At 40.6% G+C, this 22535-nt stretch overlaps 1 protein-coding gene across 7 annotated transcripts in view; it reads left to right on the top strand.

The window, feature by feature from the left end:
* Positions 1–22535, top strand: part of PCDH9 (protocadherin 9) — a 915728-nt gene that overhangs the window by 73208 nt on the left and 819985 nt on the right. The window contains exon 3 of one of the 7 annotated variants that reach the window (XM_084645269.1): positions 9059–9414. The exons of the other annotated variants lie outside the window; for them this stretch is intronic. Coding sequence (XP_084501395.1) covers positions 9059–9154 — 96 coding nt within the window. The 3' untranslated portion in view covers positions 9155–9414. Of the gene's footprint in view, positions 1–9058; positions 9415–22535 lie in introns of those variants that run through there. 7 annotated transcript variants of the gene reach the window in all.

The following is a 22535-nucleotide window of genomic DNA, read 5'->3' as shown; positions in this document are numbered from 1 at the left end:
AGGGGTGAGACTGTCACTTTAAAAGATAGTTCTCTACTTCAAGCAATAGTTTGTTAGTTATTCTCTATTAATGTTACACCAAAGTTGATTTTTATGTACTAGAGATATTAACTGAAATACAGAGGACTGATGCATATTCATAATTTTGTTCTAACGTTAAAGTGGTTTCCTTGTAAAGCCATCTACCCAGAGATCTTGTGAGCACCAAAAACAATTACTTAACTCCTTCAGTTTGGTCTAAAAAGGATACTATTAAACTCCTTGTTCAAAATGTATTGTTCCAATAGAGAACCAGAAGAGCAGTCTGCTGGGACACAAGTACAAGGAACAAAGTTAGGATGCTTTCTTTTAATTATGTCTGACAATGTTGGGCACCTTTGTTTTTTCAAAGTGTAAATTAGTAAATTTATGCACCTATCAAAAGCAGTGTCTAGACCTCTACAGTGGTAATTTGTGGCAAAGAAAGTGAGACAAATTTACCAAAGGAGAGACTCTTTTTCCAATTTAAAATGCATACATGAGATCCTTAGGAAAAAATGCTAGCATTTCTAGGGAGTGGTCTTCTGTGCTCTTTAGAAATCAGAAGATCTGTGGAAGTAGATAGAAACTGTAATGTACTGTTGGATACTCAGCACTTTTGAAAATATGGGCACTTAAGTGCCTAACTATGGATTTAGAAGTCTAATTTTAAGATCCTAATTTTTGAAATCCTTGGTCATGGATGTTGTGGACAGGACGATTGCTATTGATCTATCTATCTGTTTTATTTCTACATAGGTTGTGGGCATGTTCAAGTCGTATTTTTCAATAGTAAGTTTATTTTCTAACAAGTAACAAGAACAAATCTATTGCTGATTCCTTCTTTTATAATAAGCATTGACAAGTTTAGGTCAGAGCATTAAAAGAATTAGGGATATTTCCTGCAATTCTTACACATTCTCAAATTTGGCAAAACTCTCACTGAAATCAATGGCCTTTTGTCTGTTTAAGGAATGAGAATAAGAAGTTGGATTTGGCTCTTGATGTCGCTTGAAGTTTTGTGCTATTCCATCAGCTATCCCAGCCATTCATTAATTCTTAAGAAATTATCTGGACCATAGTCGTTGCTTAATTAAATGCGTATTTAGGAACTTTCATGTAATGTGTTACTTGAAGAACTGTTCTTGGCACACCCAAGACAGGCAAGCTTTAATTTCAGTGCTTGTGATGACTTCCAATAATGTAAGAAATTAAAAGCAACAATCTCTTCTTTTAAGATGCTCTTAGTATACATGAAGGCTACTTACAATGAGATATTGCAGACATTGTCAAAAGCCCTTTAGTATAAGATTAAATCATTTCATAGCTGTATCATTTTCAGTTGGGGAATTACATATTTGTTTTATGAGAGCTTGCTAATGAAAAACTTCACTGGAACTTGAAGGAATAAAGAAATTGCTTTTGTGATGATTTAAGATTATCGGTGTTTGGGTAAACACAGATGATAATTTTAATAGATTTCAATTGTCACCTGAGATTATACAAGCACCTGGTTTATCTTTTTACTGAACAACCACAATACAATATATTTTTCATATATGGTCTTTGAGATACTTCCCTTAATAAATATAATCCTTCTATGTAACGGAAGGAGCTTTATTCCTCTACTCTGAATAAAACTTAAAATGTAAGAAAGAGTAGAAGTAATCTCAGTAGAAAAAATTGTGTTTTTTACATCCTCATTTTGATGTAGTCAGGACTGGTAATAATCTTTATGTAGTTATTTATACTTGATGTATTCCAATTGTCATTCATGCTCATGAAGTCACTACAGTAACTAAATCTGCCAAAGCTTTTGTTTGATTTCCATTCTTCTGAATAATGGGCCCAGTTTAAAAGAGCTACTTGTTCTACAAGATGTCTACCTAATTATGGCAATTGTGCAAGCATATTTGTTGGTCTAACTGCTGAGAAAGATTAGCCAAATTCAGGAGAAAGTAGAGAAGGATGGGTGATCGGGAAAGTACATTTTGTATATAAACAATTTTACATAGATTTTTCCTGTTAACTTTTTCAGACGTTGATATTAAAATTTAATGGTGCATTTAACAAAGATTTTCTGTTTCGCTGGTCATGAGCCAAACAACTATTTTCTCTGCTTGCAGGAGCAATTTGTTTCACAGAAAGGATTTTTTTTCCCCTAAATACATTAGCACCAAAACAGTGAAGACCAAGGAATGCACAATCAGTTTTCATTTTTCTGTGATGCAGCGAATGGTGTTAAAGGCACTACAGAGCCTTTATCTTCTTCACCCACTCAGGCCTGTAGTCTCTTAGCCAAGAGTACTGAAGTGAGGCTATTTTTTATTTTCTGATGCAGACTCGGGCAGAGTAGAATCTAGGTCAAGACCTTCTGACCTTATTCCATGTACAGTCCCTTCTAGTGCTCAGTAGAAATTATATTTGATGGCTGCAATGTGGATTGGGAATCTAACAATTGAAAACGCATAGCGCTTATGCTGTTTGGCCATGTTGTGTGAGTGCTGTTGCTTTAAAGTAAACTTTTTTTAAACAGTAGTTGGTAGACATCACTAAACAGACAAACAAGCAGGCATACTTCTCTAATAAAGCAATTATATTTTGAGGTTTAAGAATTTCACAGACATTTGCAACACTGTTGCCATATTATTATAGCACATTGACTCTCAACCTCTCCAGACTACTGTACCCCTTTCAGGAGTCTGATTTGTCGTGCGTACCCCAAGTTTCACCTCACTTAAAAACTACTTGCTTATAAAATCAGACAAAAAAGTAAAAAGTGTCATAGAATATCAGGGTTGGAAGGGACCTCAGGAGATCATCTAGTCCAACCCGCTGCTCAAAGCAGGAACAATCCCCAATATTTGCCCCAGATCCCTAAATGGTCCCCTCAAGGATTGAACTTACAAGCCTGAGTTTAGCAGGCTAATGCTCAAACCACTGAGCTATCCTTCATAGCACACCATTACTGAAACATTGCTTCTTTTATCATGGTTACCATATAAATATAAAATAAATCAAATGGAATATAATATTGTACTTACATTTCAGTGTATAGTATCTAGAGCAGTATACACAAATAATTGTCTGAAATTTTAGTTTGTACTGATTTTGCTGGTGCTTTTTATGTAGCATATTGTAAAATTAGGCAAATATCTAGATGAGTTGGTATACCCCCAGATGATCTCTGCATACCCACAGGAGTACATGTAACCCTGGCTGAGAACCACACAGTGTGAATCCAATGACTTTTCCAAACCAAGATGACAATTTTTATGTGTTTGTGTGCATTCTTTGACACAAAATCAGCCTGAATAATCAAAGCTGCTATTTAGCTATAGATAATAGCTACACACACACCTCTTTGGCGGGAGTTAACTAAACTTAATGGGACTAGAGAATGAATGAAGGAAAGAAACTTAGCTGGAACATCAGAGAAAATGCCTAATGATGAACTCTGTTAGACGGTGAAATAGCTTCCCTGGGGAAAATGCGGAAGCTGCATTTCTTGGACATTTGAAACTGAACTAGATGTAGTGCAAGAAAATATACTGACTGGAACGATCCAACACCAGCAGACTGATGGACTAGACGCTTAAATAAGTCTTTTATAACTGTAATTGCTAGAGCTAGGAAAAGTAAATGTAAATTACAAGCTTTTTTTTTTTTAATTAGAATAGTCGCATACTACTCAGTTTAGTAAGAGCATAAGAATCTGGCACTTAATTTTAACAAGAGAAACTGTTTCCTACACTTCCCCATAATCTGTAGTACATTAAAATCCCATATAGTCTCTCCAGGCACCTGTTGACATAATTAGCATGCATGTGCCTGCTGACAAACATAACAAACATGCATGTGAAACTATGGCTGTTAAGAAATGAAACACTCAAAAAGCTTCCAGATGCTTGAAAGAACTTTGCCATCACATGAGCTGTATGGAGCCTGATGCTCCTCAGCTAATTTAGCTTTCAAAGAAGAGGGGAAAAAAAGGATTTAGATATTTAGAGGGAGGTAAAGTTAGAGAGTGCTGTGTCAGTCATAAAAGAGCTTAAAGCATGGAAGGAGCAATGTACCAGCAAAGCAGGCCTACTGAATAATTCATCTCTGCCTTACACATGTCTGCTGCTGTACCATTATTTAGGTAAGAATATTATATTGTTATTGATTATACCACTTGCTGATATATTTCATTTGCTGTGAGGTGTGTGTGTGTGTGTGTGTGGTTTTTTTTACCTCTGACACTTCTACCATCAGCAAAGAAACTTATATGTGAGATCTATTCAAACTTAAGAGGCCCTGTAAGTGTCCCAGCTGACCCTCCAGATGGGGAGTGAAAGCTTCCATGAAGTTCCAGAGGAAGAGAATAGTAAGAATTCCCATACACATTTTTTTTCCTAAATGATAACAAAAATTATTTATGAGAATACCACAAGCTGCCCTGTTCACCAGAATAACAGAGGGAAAGCGAGGCTTCCATTGTACAGCGGTAGGGACTGCATGTCATCCTGCAGTGCTTCATGAATGTTCTGAGGAGAAACCCACAAACAGATTCTGTTGTGAGGCTAAGCCTCTGATGTAGCTGTGATCAGAGCCAGTCCCCATTTAAGAGCCAAGCTCTTTGCTTATGCCCCTGCAGTCGCTGATACAGAACTTTGGCCTGTAGTGGGATAAATGCCCAAAGCATTCCATGGGCATTGCAGTCAATATGTGGCATTTTAACAATTGAATGCAACAAACAAAACTCATTTTAAAATAAAAATAGCACTCTTTGCTTGTGGGTTTTAGATTTTTTTTTTAACTGCACCCTAGGTCTCAGGTGCCTTGCACCCATTTTTCAGATGTTTTCTGAAGCCCAGAGGAAAGAAACATTTTCCTCAGTTGTGGATGAGAAGAAAAAATGCCTTGCTTTATCACTTGTGAGCAAGAAAATTATCTAGGAATATCCTGAAAGAGGGCAGAATATTCAGGAGTGGAGTTGTGGGGATCCTGAGTGAGTGCTATCTTGCTTTTTTCATGGCATCTAGTTTTTCTCAAAGAGATGGGCTGTCGGAAGAGACAGACATCCCTTAAAAAGCCCTGGAAGATAAAGAGGAAAGAAATTGGGTTACATCCTGCAGGACCTCACCTTTCTCACCCCTCACTGTCACAAGCCAGATAATCTCTAAAAAAAAAAATGTCTCTGCAACCTGTTAGAGACACTGGATACTGTGCAATGGATTTACTAGAAAAGAAGTGACCTTATGTCTTCAGGCTGCTCTCCCTTTCTTGGACAATTAGAGAAATTATTGTACGAAATCCAGTCAATTTGGTTCCTGATCAAAATCAGTCAAACAAAAGAGAGAGTGTGAAATCCAGACCCCATTGAATTCACTAGGAGTTCTGCCATCAATTTCAGTGGGAACTCCTAGTGAATTCAATGGGGTCCAGATTTCACCCACAATGTCCAGTGTACACTCCAGGTTTGTTGGGAAAGAAAACATGATTTCTCTGCTCATTATGGCTCTGCTCAGGCTTCTATGGGTAGGGACAGAAGCTTAACATGGCCATTGGAATATTCAGCGCTCCTGCTAAAATTATATCACCCCATCTTTGCAACCCCTATACAAGGGTACAGTAAAATTATACTCTCCTTACATATGATGTGCTTCCTCAAATGATAGGGTCAAACTGCAATGAGGATTTTACCTACTGATTTGAGAGGCGGGTGCTCAGCAGTTGCAATAGCCCATGGGGAACTTCAGGTGAGACTGGGTCATAGAGATGCACAGTTCATCCCTGAAGGGCTCCGACCAGCAAAGGATGCAAGTGCAGGCTGCAGCATTCTTTGGAGTGGTAGAGTCTGAATCCCTAGTGTGTCCATCCCCACTCTGTGTGGGTGCTGACATGGGCAGCGCCATGTCCCCACCTTTGCCTGCACTCTCCCAAGGTTGTGCTGAGGGAAGAGTTCTTGTGTTTCCTCAAGAGCAGAGGTTGCGTTTGTGACAGACATTTACACGAATAAGGCACTTGCACGAAGGGCTGTCACAGTGTGGCTCTTGGATCTTAGAGGCAGATTCTCCACCCTGCTTGAGCTCTGCTCAAGTGCAGTGGAGAGGGGACACTGCAGAGAGCCATTGATGGCTCCCTGAACCTCAACCACCCAACCATGACACAAGGTAGAGCTTCACAGAAGCATGTCTGACTCACCTCACTGGTGTAGGGTCCGTAAGGAACCTTTACCAGTTGAGAGTCAGCAAGCCCATTACTTGATTACTGTGTTCTGTCCCGGTATCCACACTCTAAAAATGATGTTGGAAAAAAATAGAGAGAGTTCAGAAAAGAGCCACAAAAATGAAAATCTGCCTTGCAGTGAGAAACTAAACAAGATCAACCTGTTGAAAATCCAAGTTCAATCCAAGAAAAAGTTAAGAGATGACTTGACCATGATCTATAAATATGTACATAGGAAGAAGACTGCAGAGAGTAGAGGGCTCTCTGAGCTAGCAGACAAAGGAATAACAAGATCCAGTAGCTGGCAGATGAAACTAGATGAATTCAAAGTGAAAGTAAGATACTTTTTTACACTGAGGGTAATTAATCTTTGGAACAACTTACTTGGAGACATGGTGGATTCTCCATCACTTGATGATCTAGCTCAGCCATAATTTATAGAGTTTGAGGTAAGAATCACTGGGTGAGTTTCTTGTGGTCTGTGTTAAGCAGCAGGTCACACTTGATAAGTATAATGGTCCCTTCTGGCCTTAAATGCTATGAACCTTCACTTACTTGGAGAAACATGGCCTTAACAAATCAGACAATCCAGGGGTGTGTGGGTGTGGGTGTGCTGGAAAACTGGTGGAGTGGAATATATCTAATGCTGCATCTGATGGGTGCAATGAATGCTGCAGCCACCTTTTTAATCCAAGAGGAAATAGTTTTCCTGTACCCTGGGCAGATGTATGAAGTTTGAAAGCTTGTATTAGTTCTACCATTCTTCCACATTATATGTAAGAGAACTTAGAGCCTGGTAACCCACCCTGAACATGATGGGACTCAACTCCATGTGTTGGGTTTCGGTCAGGTCATGTCTGCAAATAACCCAACCCTCTCGGGCTTGGGTTGGTTCAGGTCATCTCTGATCACATCCTCCTGCCTATAGAGTTGCCACAGAGAAAGTTGCTTGTCCCACTCATGGCTGCCATTGCCTCTCTGCACTGTGTGTGCTGCAGAGTGAGTTTGCTGTTAAGTCGCAGCACCTCTCAGTCTGAGGGGCATGCAGCCACCACTGCGCCAACCCCAGGGGCAAGGAGCAGCCAGAGATAGATTGCGAGCACAGGTTGTAGAGAGCGGGAAGCTCCCACCATGCTGAATGCCAAGGACGAGGCAGTGGACCTGGCCCTGACACAGGGTTGGGGGAAGTGTTGGGATCAGGTTGGGTCTGAAAACGGACAGCGTGCGTCAATTGGATTCAGTTCAGCTGTACTTTGGTCGGGTTTGATTCTGGGCTGGGCTAGGCCTGAAAAAGCTCTGTGAGGAATAACTTTCAAAAATGGTAAAGACATTCAGAAGGGCAGGAATATTTTGTGTGTAACCACCCTAAATTAAATATTCCACGCAATTTATACCAGTGATAACTCAGTCTGTGCCTGTACAGCCACAAATCTCTACTTAGGGTTCTGCATGTTGCTGTACTGGAGCCCATAAACTCCCAGAGAGAGCTCCTTGTTCCACCCAGTTTCAGGCAGATTGAACAGATCACTGACTACAGCTGAGCTTGAGGGAGGTACAGGAATTATCAATAGCATGCTTTTAAAATGTGTCTTTCCACTAACAGGAGGACATGGGTTCAGCACAATAATACCGACTTGGGAGCCTGCGTTTAGACACCCATTCATAAAAATCTTGTCCTTATGTTCTGCCAAGGAAAATTGTGTACGAATCACTGTATGTTCACAGAACTTTGTGAATTCATACGTAGGCGAATTCAAGTGTTTGTTATTTTACATCAAAGAGTTCACACAGTTCTACAATCTAGTTATTGAAGATCATTTGAAAAAAATACATATATCTGTTTAGTCAGTGTTTTCAGTTTTCGGAGTGAAAACAACTGGAAGGAATCCTGTACATCTTAACAAACAACTTGAAAGTGTACAGTAGATACGTTATTTACTTCTAGAACTTTTTTGTAATTCTGATTCATTTTTCAGGATTGGGGTGGAAAAAGATTTTAATCCAGTATACTGGTTGCAGAATACTTTTGAAAATTTGCACTAGCACTGGGACAATTAGTATAAGATCAAGTTTACAATAACTCATATAGTATCAGTTATTTTACTTCTGATGTACTATAGGAGCAAGAAGTTCCTGATATGCTTCTCAGAAGTAGGACAAAATGTGCACTCCATTAGTCTAGTAAGCACACATAATCAATCTGAACTTCATATCTTAATTTTTGCTTTCCTTCACTTACTTTCTGCAGACAGACATACCTCTCAACCTCCTAAATGCTGAAGTTGAGATTTTCAGGGAATTTAGACAAATGATTGCAGAATTTGGCTCCAGAGATGTAAAGGAGACCATCAAAATGTCTAGCAAAGAGCTAACGTTGCCAGCAATAATTTTTCCCATGAATATAGGCAATTGTATCTCTTCTAGCGTGATGACTATACATATTTCATGATTATTTTAGTTACTGTGATAGGTGTACCATATCTGTAAACTTGGCTGTAGTTATTTAAGTTTAAAGTCAACTAAAAATGTAAAGATTGTGCAATGTTTTTTTCTTTCACTATAAAACGCTTGATCCTGTAAGGTTCAGAACACTATGGCCCAATCTGGAAAAGCACTTCAGCATGTGTTTTAACTTTAAGTATGTGGTCCCATTAAAGCCCATGGGACTGCTCATGTGGTTAAGGCTAAGCGTGTGCTTAAGTGCTCTGCTCAATCAGAGCCAGACTGCAGTCAGTTAGTTCAAAGCTAGAATAATGGTAGTGCCTTCATAGCTTTCTCCTAACTGGCTGCTTACCTCCACCTATTTCCAGAATCTTGTCTTTTACAGTTGCAGCTGCTTTTATATCATGTGGAGGAGAATCTACATATGCTACTACGGATGGACAGGAACAGGCCACAGTCATCTCTCAAGATTGGCTGGTGATAAATGGATAGCATGAACAGTGTGGGAAAGAGTAAAAGGAACACTTTCTGTTTTCTTGTTCAAATGTATCAGACTCCTCAAAAAGAGAAGCGCTCGAATGATTTGGGGACATGTTTTTGAATGCTAGTGTTTTTCATTGAGATGTGGGCAAAGCGGTGAGACAGCTAGCAAACTTTGTATGCGGTTACCAGGCTGAGGGAAGATGGGAAATAATGTGCAACTGAACTAAAAAACCTTGTAATAGAATGAGAAATGGTATGATGTGGGGTGTTTATTGAAGCGAATGAAAAGTGTTATGGCTGACAATAAAGTAATGTCTTGCTCACTGTTAATCCGTGTGTCTAACATGTGATCCATGAATGGAGAAAACACAGACCCACAGTCAAATGACCCACTAATGGTGAGTACACAGACTCCCTAACTGTCTATCATATGATTTGGGGACATATTTTTGAATGTTGATGTTTTTCAGTGAGATAGTTGCCTCTTGACCTTATAATATCTAGTACATACCAAACTGCTGCCTTTCAACTGCACTACACAATTTACATATACTTATTTTGAGGAGCCCGAGGCATTTTGAGGGGACCGACTGGCTAAGGAGCAGTTCTGAAGAAAAGGACCTGGGGATTACAGTGAATGAGAAGCTGGATATGAGTCAGCAGTGTGCCCTTATTGCCAAGAAGGCTAATGGCATATTGGACTGCATTAGTAGGAGCATTGCCAGCAGATCAAGGGAAGTGATTATTTCCCTCTATTTGACACTGGTGAGGCCACATCTGGAGTATTGCGTCCAGTTTTGGGCCCCCCACTACAGAAAGGATGTGGAGAAATTGGAGAGAGTACAGCGGAGGGCAGTGAAAATGATCCGGGGCTGGGGCACATGACTTACGAGGAGAGGCTGAAGGAACTGGGCTTGTTTAGTCTGCAGAAGAGAAGAGTGAGGGGGGATTTGATAGCAGCCTTCAACTACCTGAAAGGGGGTTCCAAAGAGGATGGAGCTCAGCTGTTCTCAGTGGTGGCAGATGACAGAACAAGTAGCAATGGTCTCAAGTTGCAGTGCAGGAGGTCTATGTTGGATATTAGGAAACACTATTTCACTAGGAGGGAGATGAAGCACTGGGATGGGTTACCTAGGGAGGTGGTGGAATCTCCATCCTTAGAGGTTTTTAAGATCAGGCTTGACAAAGCCCTGGCTGGGATGATTTAGTTGGGGACTGGTCCTGCTTTGAGCAGGGGGTTGGACTAGATGACCTCCTGAGGTCTCTTCCAACTCTAATCTTCTGTGATTCTATGATTATCATACTTATAACAAACTGGATTAGTTTACAGAAGATTCTGAAACAGTGTAGGGTCTGTAGCTGTGCTCAGTTAAACAGTGTCAGACTTTCAGCTTCATAATGAATGATAACTGACATAGTGTGAAAAGGCTAGTGTGGGCAAAGTGTCTTTGTATGGGGTCTGAGAGAAGCTGGAAAATAATGTGAAACTTAACTAAAAACCTTGTAACAGAATGAGAAATGGTATGATGTGGGGTGTTTGTTGAAGCGAATGAAAAGTTGTATGGCTGAGAATAAAGTAATGTTTCGCTCACCATGAATCCATGTGGCAGAGTCCTGAGACTTAGCAAATACAGTATGCGTTTCTTCTGCTCTTCCTTTTACTTCAAACCCTCTGACTTTCCCCGCCCCCTCCTTCCCTTTCCTCACTTGTACCTCTTTCCTTCACTTGCTTTACAGTGAATATTTGTTTAGCAGCTACTCAAACACTGTACTATCCAAGTTCCGCTTCTTGTAGCAGTGCTCCTCTTCCTTTTCATGTCTCTCACAGTGGCTCTTTATCCTGGCAGTTCTCATCACTGCTGTATTTTTGCAACTCTCACTCCCATCACCATTTTCCTTTCTTCTCCTCCCTCTGATTCTCTTCCCCTGTGGTTCTTTCACTGGTGAGAAGGGACACTGTCAAGTATTTTTGTCCAAGACTAAATTGCTGTAAACAAAGGATTTTACAGAAACAAAATCAAATAGAACTGTTCAGTGTTAAAACAAACAAACAAACAAACAAACAAAATCACCTCAGTGGGGGAAAAAAAACCCCAACCTTGTTATCTATTGAAATATTATCCTGCAGTGGGTTTCCAATGGTGGAAACCCAAACATCACTTTGCTGTGCAAAGGCCAGATATAAAAACCACTGATGTCTATAGGAGACTCCTATTGACTTAAAATGGGCTTTTATTAGAGCTGGCTGGAAGATGTGAACATTTTTGTAACCACAGGATCTGAGTGACTCAAATCTTTATTTATTTATTGTATCTATCCTCACAATATCCCTGTGAGGAAGGGGTTAGCCCCATTTTACAGATGAGAAACTGAAGCACAGCGAGACTGTGTGACTCAGCAAAGGTCATACAGGAATTGTGTGCTAGAACAGGGACTCAGACACAAACTCCTGAATCCCAAAGCCAGCACCGCAACTGTTGGGTCATCCTTTCTCTGTGGTTAGCCCATTGCGAACAAGAACCAGAAAATGAAATTGGCTGTAAACCAAAAGTTAAGCTGCCTAATAGAGTGTCACTGTCTAAATTGAGTAAAAAGTAAAGAAATAGTATAAAACATTTTCAGAAGTGCCTAAGTCTCATGGAAATTAGGCACCTAAGTGATTTAACACTTTTTAAACCATTGCCTGTAACACAGATGAGAATTTTTAATGCAAAATTTTATGTCAAGAATTTGCATTGCAATTTGTTATTCATAAAATGGATGTGTGTGTGTGTGTGTGTGTGTGTGTAAATGGCTGCTCCTCAGGATTTTGGAATGTTAGTGTAAATCTAGAGGTGATGAAAAGTGGACACAGGACACCATAGGTGGTTAACAATAATAAATTAATTTCTCACATAGCTCTACAGCTTATCACATGCATATACACATATGTGTCCATGTATATATACAGGTGATTCCCATATAAGAAAATGCAGAGCCACATAAGAAGTATCATGTACTTCTCTGACTGTCACTTTGCTCACTTATTCATCTCTCTGGGACTTTAACATCCTTAACCCCAGATCAGCATCAAAAGCTGCCACTTATTTTTATTTTTTTTAAAGAGAGAAATCAACTATTGGAGAAATATTCCTCCTCCTCCCTCCATATGTGCAGATACCCTTCTCTCCTACCCAAATTTACCTCTGCCCAGGGCCCAGCAAGGGCAATGTTCAGTCGTGGATCTTGAAACAACCTTTACTATAAATAAAGAATGTAAGAGCTTTAAATTCCAAAACCTCACAGCAAGGCTAGAAATGGGTGTTTATAGCATTGAGAAGTAGAGATACTCAGTTCCCCAGTGTGGACTCAGCACTCACTTGAATATGTGGCTGCATTATAGATAGTGGTTTCAAAGGCAGGAGATCTTATGTTTAGAAACGCTGCTTGTGAGCTATCAGGCTTTTGAAAATAGAGATCTGAAAAGGACTGTGACACGAAGCTGAGATGAATAATGATATATGACTACTGAGGAGGCCAAGTGTGGAACCAATACAGACGAAATAGAGTTTGTCCCTTGTTGCTCTTCTGGTTTAAATGGTTAGTTAGCAGGTTTTCTTAAGTGTTTGTAGCAATGTGGGAATCCCTTGGAACACTGCTATGGAGAGAAGAAAAGGAGTAGGCTCAGAAATATCCTTTGCCTTTCAAGCAGGAGTTTTGTATTGTCCCCTCTTGATAGAGTTTTCCTTTTCTGGAGATAAAACATGCTCAGAAATGTTCTGCTTTCCACACGGGTGCCTGTCTTTTGCACACTCTGTCTTCGCTCTCCTAACGGTGTTTAAATTCTCCGCCACTATTTCAGCCAATGATAGTCCTTTGCCAGTGGCTTAACACTGTCCAGAGGTGTTTTGTCGCCATTTTACCCTCTCCCCTCTCTTAAAGGGGAAGTAGTAGTTTTGCTCTGCTTGTTTTCTGAAAAAAAAAAGATATGTCAATTCTTCCTTTATTCTTTGAATTTAGCCCCTCCTGATAGTCTGTATACTCCCTCATTTCCACTGTGCTGAATTGCAACTTCTGGATGAATCACCCTATGTTCTAGGGATTGGCAAAAGGTGTCGTCCTTCAGGAAGTGAATGTTTGGAATGGTGACAACAGGTGTGACAGCCACCATCTTGCCAGCCGATGGGAGTGCAGAGCTGGTGCTCGGGGTGGTGGCAGCGTGCGGAGCCCTGTGGCCCCCATGTCTAGGAGCCAGATCTGCTGCTGTCCACTTCCGGGGTGCAGCGTGGTGTCAGAGCAGACAGGAACTAGCCAGCCTTATCCTGGGAGCATCACCAACGGGACATTTCACTGCCCAGTCAGCGGTGCTGACCGGAGCCACCGCAACCCAGTGCTTTGAGTCGTGACCCACAGTTTGAAAACCACTGAGCTATAGAACGAGGTTCTGAAGCTGAGAGCTGTAACAGACTCACAGTCTGTGTGGATCGGGCACAGATGGGGATTCATAATGCACACTTTTCAGAGTAACAGCCGTGTTAGTCTGTATTCGCAAAAAGAAAAGGAGTACTTGTGGCACCTTAGAGACTAACCAATTTATTTGAGCATGAGCTTTCGTGAGCTACAGCTCACTTCATCGGATGCATACTGTGGAAACTGCAGAAGACATTATATACACAGAGACCATGAAATAATACCTCCTCCCACCCCACTCTCCTGCTGGTAATAGCTTATCTAAAGTGATCACTCTCCTTACAATGTGTATGATAATCAAGTTGGGCCATTTCCAGCACAAATCCAGGTTTTCTCACCCTCCCCCCCCAAAAAAAACTCACTCTCCTGCTGGTAATAGCCCATCCAAAGTGACCACTCTCTTTACAATGTGTATGATAATCAAGGTGGGCCATTTCCAGCACAAATCCAGGTTTTCTCACCCACCCCCCACCCCCATACACATACACACAAACTCACTCTCCTGCTGGTAATAGTTCATCCAAAGTGACCACTCTCCTTACAATGTGCATGATAATCAAGGTGGGCCATTTCCAGCATAAATCCAAGTTTAACCAGAACGTCTGGGGGGAGGGGAGGTAGGAATAAACAAGGGAAAATAGGCTACCTTGCATAATGAGTTAGCCACTCCCAGTCTCTATTTAAGCCTAAATTAATAGTATCCAATTTGCAAATGAATTCCAATTCAGCAGTTTCTCGCTGGAGTCTGGATTTGAAGTTTTTTTTGTTTTAAGATAGCGACCTTCATGTCTGTAATTGCATGACCAGAGAGATTGAAGTGTTCTCCGACTGGTTTATGAATGTTATAATTCTTGACGTCTGATTTGTGTCCATTTATTCTTTTACGCAGAGACTGTCCAGTTTGACCAATGCAGATGGCAGAGGGGCATTGCTGGCACATGATGGCATATATCACATTGGTTGATGTGCAGGTGAATGAGCCTCTGATAGTGTGGCTGATGTTATTAGACCCTGTGATGGTGTCCCCTGAATAGATATGTGGGCACAGTTGGCAACGGGCTTTGTTGCAAGGATAGGTTCCTGGGTTAGTGGTTCTGTTGTGTGGTATGTGGTAATGCACACTGACAAGTTTATATATTTCCTCTGGTTCATCCTCAGCATCTGTAGCTTATATCAACATGGAACTTCTCCCTTCACTGAATCCTCTGTGTCTTCCCCCTCTTCATATTAAATCCCCCCTTAAGAAAAAGAAAGTTGCAGGGCCATTATTTATTATTGTATATTATCATAACACCTAGGAGCCCTAATCATGGACCAGGATCCTGTTGTGCACTGTTCAAACACAGATCAGCAAGTCAGTTTCTGCCCCCAAGAGCTTACAATCTAAGTATAAGGAAAAAGACAACAGATGGATATGGACAGATCGGGGAGAACAAGGAAACAGACAATTTTGGTCAGCGTCATAGGCTGTGGTCTCTGCTTAGCATCAGTCTAACTTGTCTAGTTTTTTGTAGGTGTCACTGCAAAGCAGGCCAATGTATATCACACAGCACTGCTGCTTGTTGCTTTCCTTCCCCTTCCCTACAATAGTATGTACTGTCTGTCTGGACTACAAGCTCCTGGAACATGAAGTGTCTCTTTTTTAGTTGTCTATATAGATCATAGGAAACTATGTGGGCTTTACAAATCATAAGTAATAATAATAACGATTTGAAATCATGCTACACTTTTCTGGTTTAGGCAGACAGACACTACATGAGGTTGAGGCCACCACAATCATTTCATTTGTGATAGATCACAGACTTAATGAAAGCCTGAAGCTGTTTGCATTGAGGCCAATGACAACACTTCCGTTGACTGCAGTGGGAACAGGATCAGGCCATAAATGCAAAATTCCTGAGGTAATAAACCACTCACATTGTGGTTTTTATTTTTTTAGCTCTTCAAAATTCAGTACAAACATGAACTAATTAATTCTCCCAACTTCCCTCTGAGGCAGCTAAGTACAGTAATCACCATTAAACAGAGGACATTTGCCAATAGGTACAATCCTGTAATATTTGAGTTACCACAGAATTTCTAGATGGTTAGATTAGGAAATACGGAATTTTGCCATTGACTTAAAAGACGGCAGGAGTGTGCCCTAAATGTGGAATCTCAGGTTAGATGGGGTGGTTGCCATTGGTAGATATTGACTTTTTCATGGCAACCATTAACTATTATTATCCCTATTTTACAAGTGAAAAAAAAAATCAAAGCAGAGAGGGTTAATGACTTGTCTTAGACCCCAGATGGAATCTGTGTGAGAGCTAAGATTAGAGCTCAGGAGCTCTGATCTGAGAGCTATTAACCCTGCCTGCAGTCCTCTAGAGCACATTACCTTGCAGGTGAATCACATCTGAGCTACTCGTATATATTTCTTAACATTGGTCCAAGTTTGCTTTTGATGTTGCCTCAAAGGGGAACACATGTTCAACGTAGCAAACTCTTAATTAACTGCGCACTTCGCTGAAAATTTGTATCCGTGTGACTGGAGTTGATTATTACAATTAGGATATTAAACTAATATTCAAAGCACATATTTTGGACATGATATACAATAATCTTAACCAGTGAGATGGAGGATGGTAGAAGGAGCAGCGCATATTTATATTAGTGAATGCTAATTTTTACATAATAATTTAAGCAGTATTAAATATTAGTCATGCCCTCTAGACAGATATTGATAGTTACTGTAAGGGTGAGCTAGTGTAGCTGTTTCTTTGCTCAGCTTGCAGAGAGCTTTAGCCTTGAAGAATGAGGTTTTAGTTGCTACAAGTATTTACTGTTAATTTATTATTTGATGTATGTGTCTATGTATTTAGGGGTCTGTGTAACACACTGTATGTAGTGTTGTATGTGTGCACTGATAAAGATTACACTTGTTGCATACCAGCACTGGGGAAGCCAACCAAGTCACTGCAGCAGCCGGCAAAGCAGGCCACAGAATAGTGAAACTGAAATATTTTTTGCTGTGTTTCCCATAAAACTGGTTCAGAACCTAGGACTGGTTTGTGTTCCTGTTTTCCTTCCCTATAGATCCTTTAGCACCTTCTCCACACGCTGACTCTTTTAATATCCTAGGCCTTCACGCTGCTGTGCTTGGGCAGAGTCCTGCACGTGTGCAGAACCTATTGAAGTCAGTGGAGCTCCGTGTGGACACAGGAATCTGCTGTACAGGGTCTGTTGCAGGATTAGGGCATTAGTTTGGAGGTTCTGTGTAGTGAAGGGAATTCTCTTCATGCTTTGTCAAATTTTAGGGGGTGCCGTTGGCATATCTCAAGGCAGAAGTTAGTCAAAATATTTTTTTTGCCTCCCCCATGACCTGCGGAATGAGGCTTTTCTTTCCACAGTAGGACCCAGAATACACAGTTTGCACTGTTTTAAAGCTGTCACTACCTAGAGACAATTACCAAAAGGGAATATCTTGGAGAAGGAGAAAAAAAAAAACAACTCAAAACCCAACTCCCTGATCTGAAGGATCACCTTCATGATCCTGGCTTAGATATATAAGTCAAACTCCAAAGTTTGATCATTCCTCTTCTCACCAGGATCTGCCACATAAAGCTTTCATGCACTGAAAGAATGGCATGTGCCTTTTTTAGCTAAGAAATGGAGCTTCTCAGAAGTAGAACTTTAAAGGTATACAGCAGTCGTTGAGAATGCTGATCCTTACATTTGCTACTCAGTGAGTTTGACAAGGTCATACCGTATGGTATGCATTGTTTCACATTCACAATGGGAAGTACAATTGCAATATGTGGATATAGAGCACCAAATGAGCCTGCTTGTCTTGTATACTGAGGGCTTCTCTACACTTACTGGGGGTTCGATGTGCAGCGATTGATGCATCGGCAGTCGATTTAATGGGTCCCGCTAAATCAACCGCCAATTGCTCACCCATCGACACCTGTACTCCATCTGAACGAGAAGTGCAAGGGGAGTCGATGGGAGAGCATCTCCTGTCAACATCGCATAGTGTGAACCGCGCAGTAAGTAGATCTAAGTACGCCAACTTCAGCTACGTTATTCATGTAGCTGAAGTTGCGTAACTTAGATCAATCTCCCCTCTAGTGTAGACAAGGTGTCAAGGTTCCTTCCCCACTCTGAACTCTAGGGTACAGATGTGGGGACCTGCATGAAAGACCCCCTAAGCTTATTCTTAACAGCTTAGGTTAAACGCTGCCACCACCAAAGTGTTACACGACAAACAGGGGAAGTGCCCACTTGGAAACGTTTCCCCCCCAGAATATCCCCCCCAAGCACTACACCCCCTTTCCTAAGGAAGGCTTGATAAAAATCCTCACCAATCTGCATAGGTGAACACAGTCCCAAACCCTTGGATCTTAGGAACAATGAGAAAGCAATCAGGTTCTTAAAAGAAGAATTTTAACTGAAGAAAAAGTAAAAGAATCACCTCTGTAAAATCAGGATGGTAAATACCTTACAGGGTAATCAGATTCAAAACACAGAGAATCCCTCTAGGCTAAACCTTAAGTTACAAAAAGACACAAAAACAGGAATATTCAGCACAACTTATTTTATCAGCCATTTAAACAAAACAGAATCTAACGCATATCTAACTAGATTGCTTACTAACTCTTTACAGGACTTCTGACCTGCATTCCTGCTCTGGTCCTGGCAAAAGCATCACACAAACAGAGTGAAGGGTCCCTTCCAGCTTTGAAAGTATCTTGTCTCCTCATTGGTCATTTTGGTCAGGTGCCAGCGAGGTTATCTTAGCTTCTTAACCCTTTACAGGTGAAAGGGTTTTTCCTCTGGCCAGGAGGGATTTAAAGGTGGTTACCCTTCCCTTTATATTTATGACACAAGGCCTTAGTTTAGGTAGGCTGAGATTGATTTAACTAGGTTCCTTTAGACCACAAAACACAAGAAGGAACTGAATGAGCAGGCCAGTTGTTCTATTAACTTTACAACATGAAACTTTTTGCACTGATCAGTTTTTCCTAAAGGCCTCCCAATGGACAAGAACATTACTTTAGTTTAAAATGATGTAATCAGTAGGACCCACAGTGCTGGGAGGAGGAGCCTGTGAGCCCTTTGCCTGGAGAATGTCATTACTGGGAGTTTTTGCAGGAGGCAGGAGGGGGAGGAAAATGACAGATCTAGAAGATGGCAGGTGTGCAAGGTAAATTGATATCCTCATTGATTTTGCAGTGTGCTTATTTTCTTTAATGAGAATTCTTGTTTAATTAAAACTAAAAATTAGCTGTGGCTTTATAACAGAGTGTGAGGGTTACTTGTACAGAATGAAAAGAAAACAAACACATTTGCTTTCTGTGTCCCACTGCACATGTGCAGCATGCTTGTTACCTAGGAGAGGAAGGACTGCTCCTCAGCTGTAGAAATTGAAAGGAGAGAGGAAATTTCTATAATTGGTCCCTAACTGGCTGGGGAAAGAGGTGTTTCACACAAAGAAAGTGTCTTAAATATGTGCTGTCTTATTAGGAGGTGTTTTTGCTTCTACATAAACTGAGAAGAGGAGAAAAACAAGCACAAATTCCGGACCCTTGATTAAAATTAATTAATCTTGGAGACATCACAAATAAAGGACAACAATATATATGTATATTCAAAATATCTATATCTATGTATTCTCAGCATACTGTGAAATACTGGCTTCTGAGGACTTATGTTGAAAAGGTAGACCTGCATTTAAATGCTGATCTCAACTTTCCACTAGGGACCACTAAAAGGTCTTTCAGTAGAAAAGGCCCGGATCAGCAAAACATGAAATCATTATAGCTGCAGACTTTCTAGACCTGCTTTGTATTAGATACTTGAAAAAGACATTTGTTTAAGGATGTGAAGGTTTTAATCCTATCTGTAATGCTTAATCATCTGCTGTGAAGAAAAAAAAAACAGTGTTCTCACTGTAAGGTCACTAAACAAGGACCACATAGTACAGTTTTCCATCCTCCTCAAGCCGACATTCAGCAGTTCACCTGCTAACTGTTAGGATTAAAGGAGATCCTGACAAGCTGGCATAAAGTACATAGAGTAACAGTTATGTATAAATGTATGATTGGAATGTAGACGTTATGAGCCTGATTCGCCTATCACTGAAAATGGTGCAAATCAGGAGTGATTCCACTGAAGTCAATGGCATTGCACTGGTTTAAATCTGTGTTCAGTGTGATCGAAAATCAGACTTTATCTATCTTTGGCTACATCTACACTACGAGCAAGGAGTGTGATTCCTAGCTCGTGTGCACATACACTAGCTTGATGACTGCTTGCATGAATATAAATAGCCGTGTAGCCATGGTAGAAGGGCAGTGGGAGTGGTGGCATGGCTTAGCTGTGCCAAGTATGTATACATGGGGTTCAGGCAGGTTTGTAGTTGGCAGGGCTGAGCCGTGCTTGTGCAACCACTGCCCATGCTACTGTGGCTACACTACCATATATACTTGTGCTAGGTCTCATTGAGCAAGGATAAGGGTGTGTGAATGTAGCTTTTGTTGGAGAAGGTTTCTAGGATATCCCAATTTTTTGCTCCTTTACTTCTTTTCACAATCTCAACCCAAGTGTCAGGACAGTGCTTTGTCTAATTACAGAGTGTTGTGTCTCTCTCTCAAGCCTGCCAATGCCTTTCTGAATGTCACCCAGAATTTGGTTGCAGGAAAGTGATATTCACCACATCCCTCCTCCGAGGGACTGAGCAAGGCTAAGACCTACGTACATATCCGCACATGGTAGCACAATATAGATGAGGCAATATTCTCCCCTAAATCTCTTTACTGGCAAAAATAAAGTACCTCAGTTTTAGTTTAGATAATTTCAGTAGTTTTTCTGTTTATTTCCACAGAGAGCAGTCACTATCAGCACAAAATAGAGGTTCTGTAAGGAAGACAGGGGGCAAAAATGGTGCTGTTTACCCCAGAGTTGTATTTACATCCTGTGTCACTACTGTTGTTATATTGTTACCTGCACTAACCGGTTTGCTGTGTAGATATACCTTAAGTGTGCGATATGTCATAGGAAGCTAAAAGGGTCATGGAAAAGATCACATACAAAGCAGAAGTAGGAAGACAACAGGTTGAAAAGGTCAGAGCTTAAGTTCAGTAGCTCAGTTCATATGTGCATGCACTAAAAATATCAACCCAACAGCTGATTTTTCAAGCTTCTCAGTGATGGATGCCATGTATCTGAGACTAGAATTTGGCACCAGTGGTATAGGAACCATTCCCACTAAGAGATTTGTGTGTAACTCAGTGCTGAGTGCAATAAAGTAAATGTGTTGCTTCTCTTGAAATAATGGGAGATCGTCATCTAGCCAGCTTTGAAATTCTCCCTCCACAATAACTTACACAATAACAAACCTTGACTGCTGCTAAATATATCAGTTACAGTAGGTATGTCCATGCATCTGCTGACCTCTGAACAATCCAGGCAGAAAATGCTTTGCTGCTTGGTGAACCAACCCTATGTAGGTAAAACATACCTGCTGAGCTGCTGAATATTATGGGTATATCCAGGTGTTGCTGCTTATGAACATTAGGTGGAATGTGAAACAAATGAAACAATGGGCACACCCTAGGTCCACTGGAACATCAGTAACAAAGGGGCTTAACTTGCCCGTTTGTTCTTTCTCTTTAATTTTAGTTGACAGTGATCTATATATAAAAATAAAACAGACTGTTCACCATAATCCTGGCAGAACTTTCCCTTTATAAAAGTGTCACAGAGCATTTTTGTTATAATTATGAAAACATAAATGGCTCAGCCTCAAAAGCTGAGTAACATGTGGTACATACAAATCTAACACAATAGAATCTATTTGCAACTTGACTTCACAGCAGATCACTAGCATGTTAGCAAACACCTATTTAAGTAGTATGATAAGTGATAATTTGCCTTTTTTTTTCCTTTTGGACTGTGTGACTTTCACTTGTGTATGTGCTTGCCCCCCATCCCCCGCTCCTGTTTTAAGCAGAAAAAAGCCTCTTGTCATAGTCAGTGTGTTCTGCGCCTCAGTAGATGATGTAAAACAAAACAGCCATAACACGTGATGTGACAAAGTCTGTCTGAGCAGATTCTCATGTTTCCCAATGAGGGGGTAAAAGACAATGCATAGTACAAAGAGTCTTGAAGTGGGATTAGAAATTCAATGTGACTGAATGTGAGTAAAATGTCTAAGCAAATGCCTCACAGAAAATTGGCAAAAGGAAACTGCACATGGCTCAGACTAGTGCTTCTATGGTAATCTGTAATTTAAAGGACCAGAATCGTTATTTTTGTAAACATGAAACAGTTTAGAAGAGGGTTGAAATACATTTGTGTATACCTGCTTCTGTTATAAAAACCATCAGTTTAACACTGAATCAACCCAGATCCTGGTGGACAGGTGTCCAGAGTGCAAAACTCACTTGGCACTAATAAGTACGCTTATAGGCAGTCTCAAAAGAATGACTCAATGCATATTAAGACTAAATTATCTTCTCATGCCACAAAATAGTTGCTTCAGGTCAAAGATAGTGTAATTATTGCTGCATCTGCCTATGTTGTGCCTGTTTCAAGGATAGCAGTTTTGGGGGACTTCAACCTTGCACCTTTCACAAGCAATGAAAGAATAAGTATGGAAGTTGAGTTGAATCTGCTGGGAAAAAGGGGGCCAGATCCTCAGATAGTATAAATTGTCATAGCTCCGTTGTCTTCATTGAGCTACAACAATTTACACAAGTTGAGGATCTGGTCCAAAGGGGGTGTTTGTGTGTGTGTGTGTGTGTGATAATATATATTTGCATTTAAAATGACCTTGCACAGGAAACCCTAGTCCCAAGTAGAATGAGATGTTGCAGGTAATCAAGTAAGTAGATTTATAAATGAGAAAGAAGCTTGCTGGCTAAACATGCCACAATCAGATGGTT

This window comes from Lepidochelys olivacea, assembly GCF_965140295.1.
Source record: "Lepidochelys olivacea isolate rLepOli2 genome assembly, chromosome: 1".
Taxonomy (NCBI): domain Eukaryota; kingdom Metazoa; phylum Chordata; order Testudines; family Cheloniidae; genus Lepidochelys; species Lepidochelys olivacea.
Note: the sequence above shows the minus strand (reverse complement) of the source record. Positions and strands in the feature narration are given on the sequence as shown.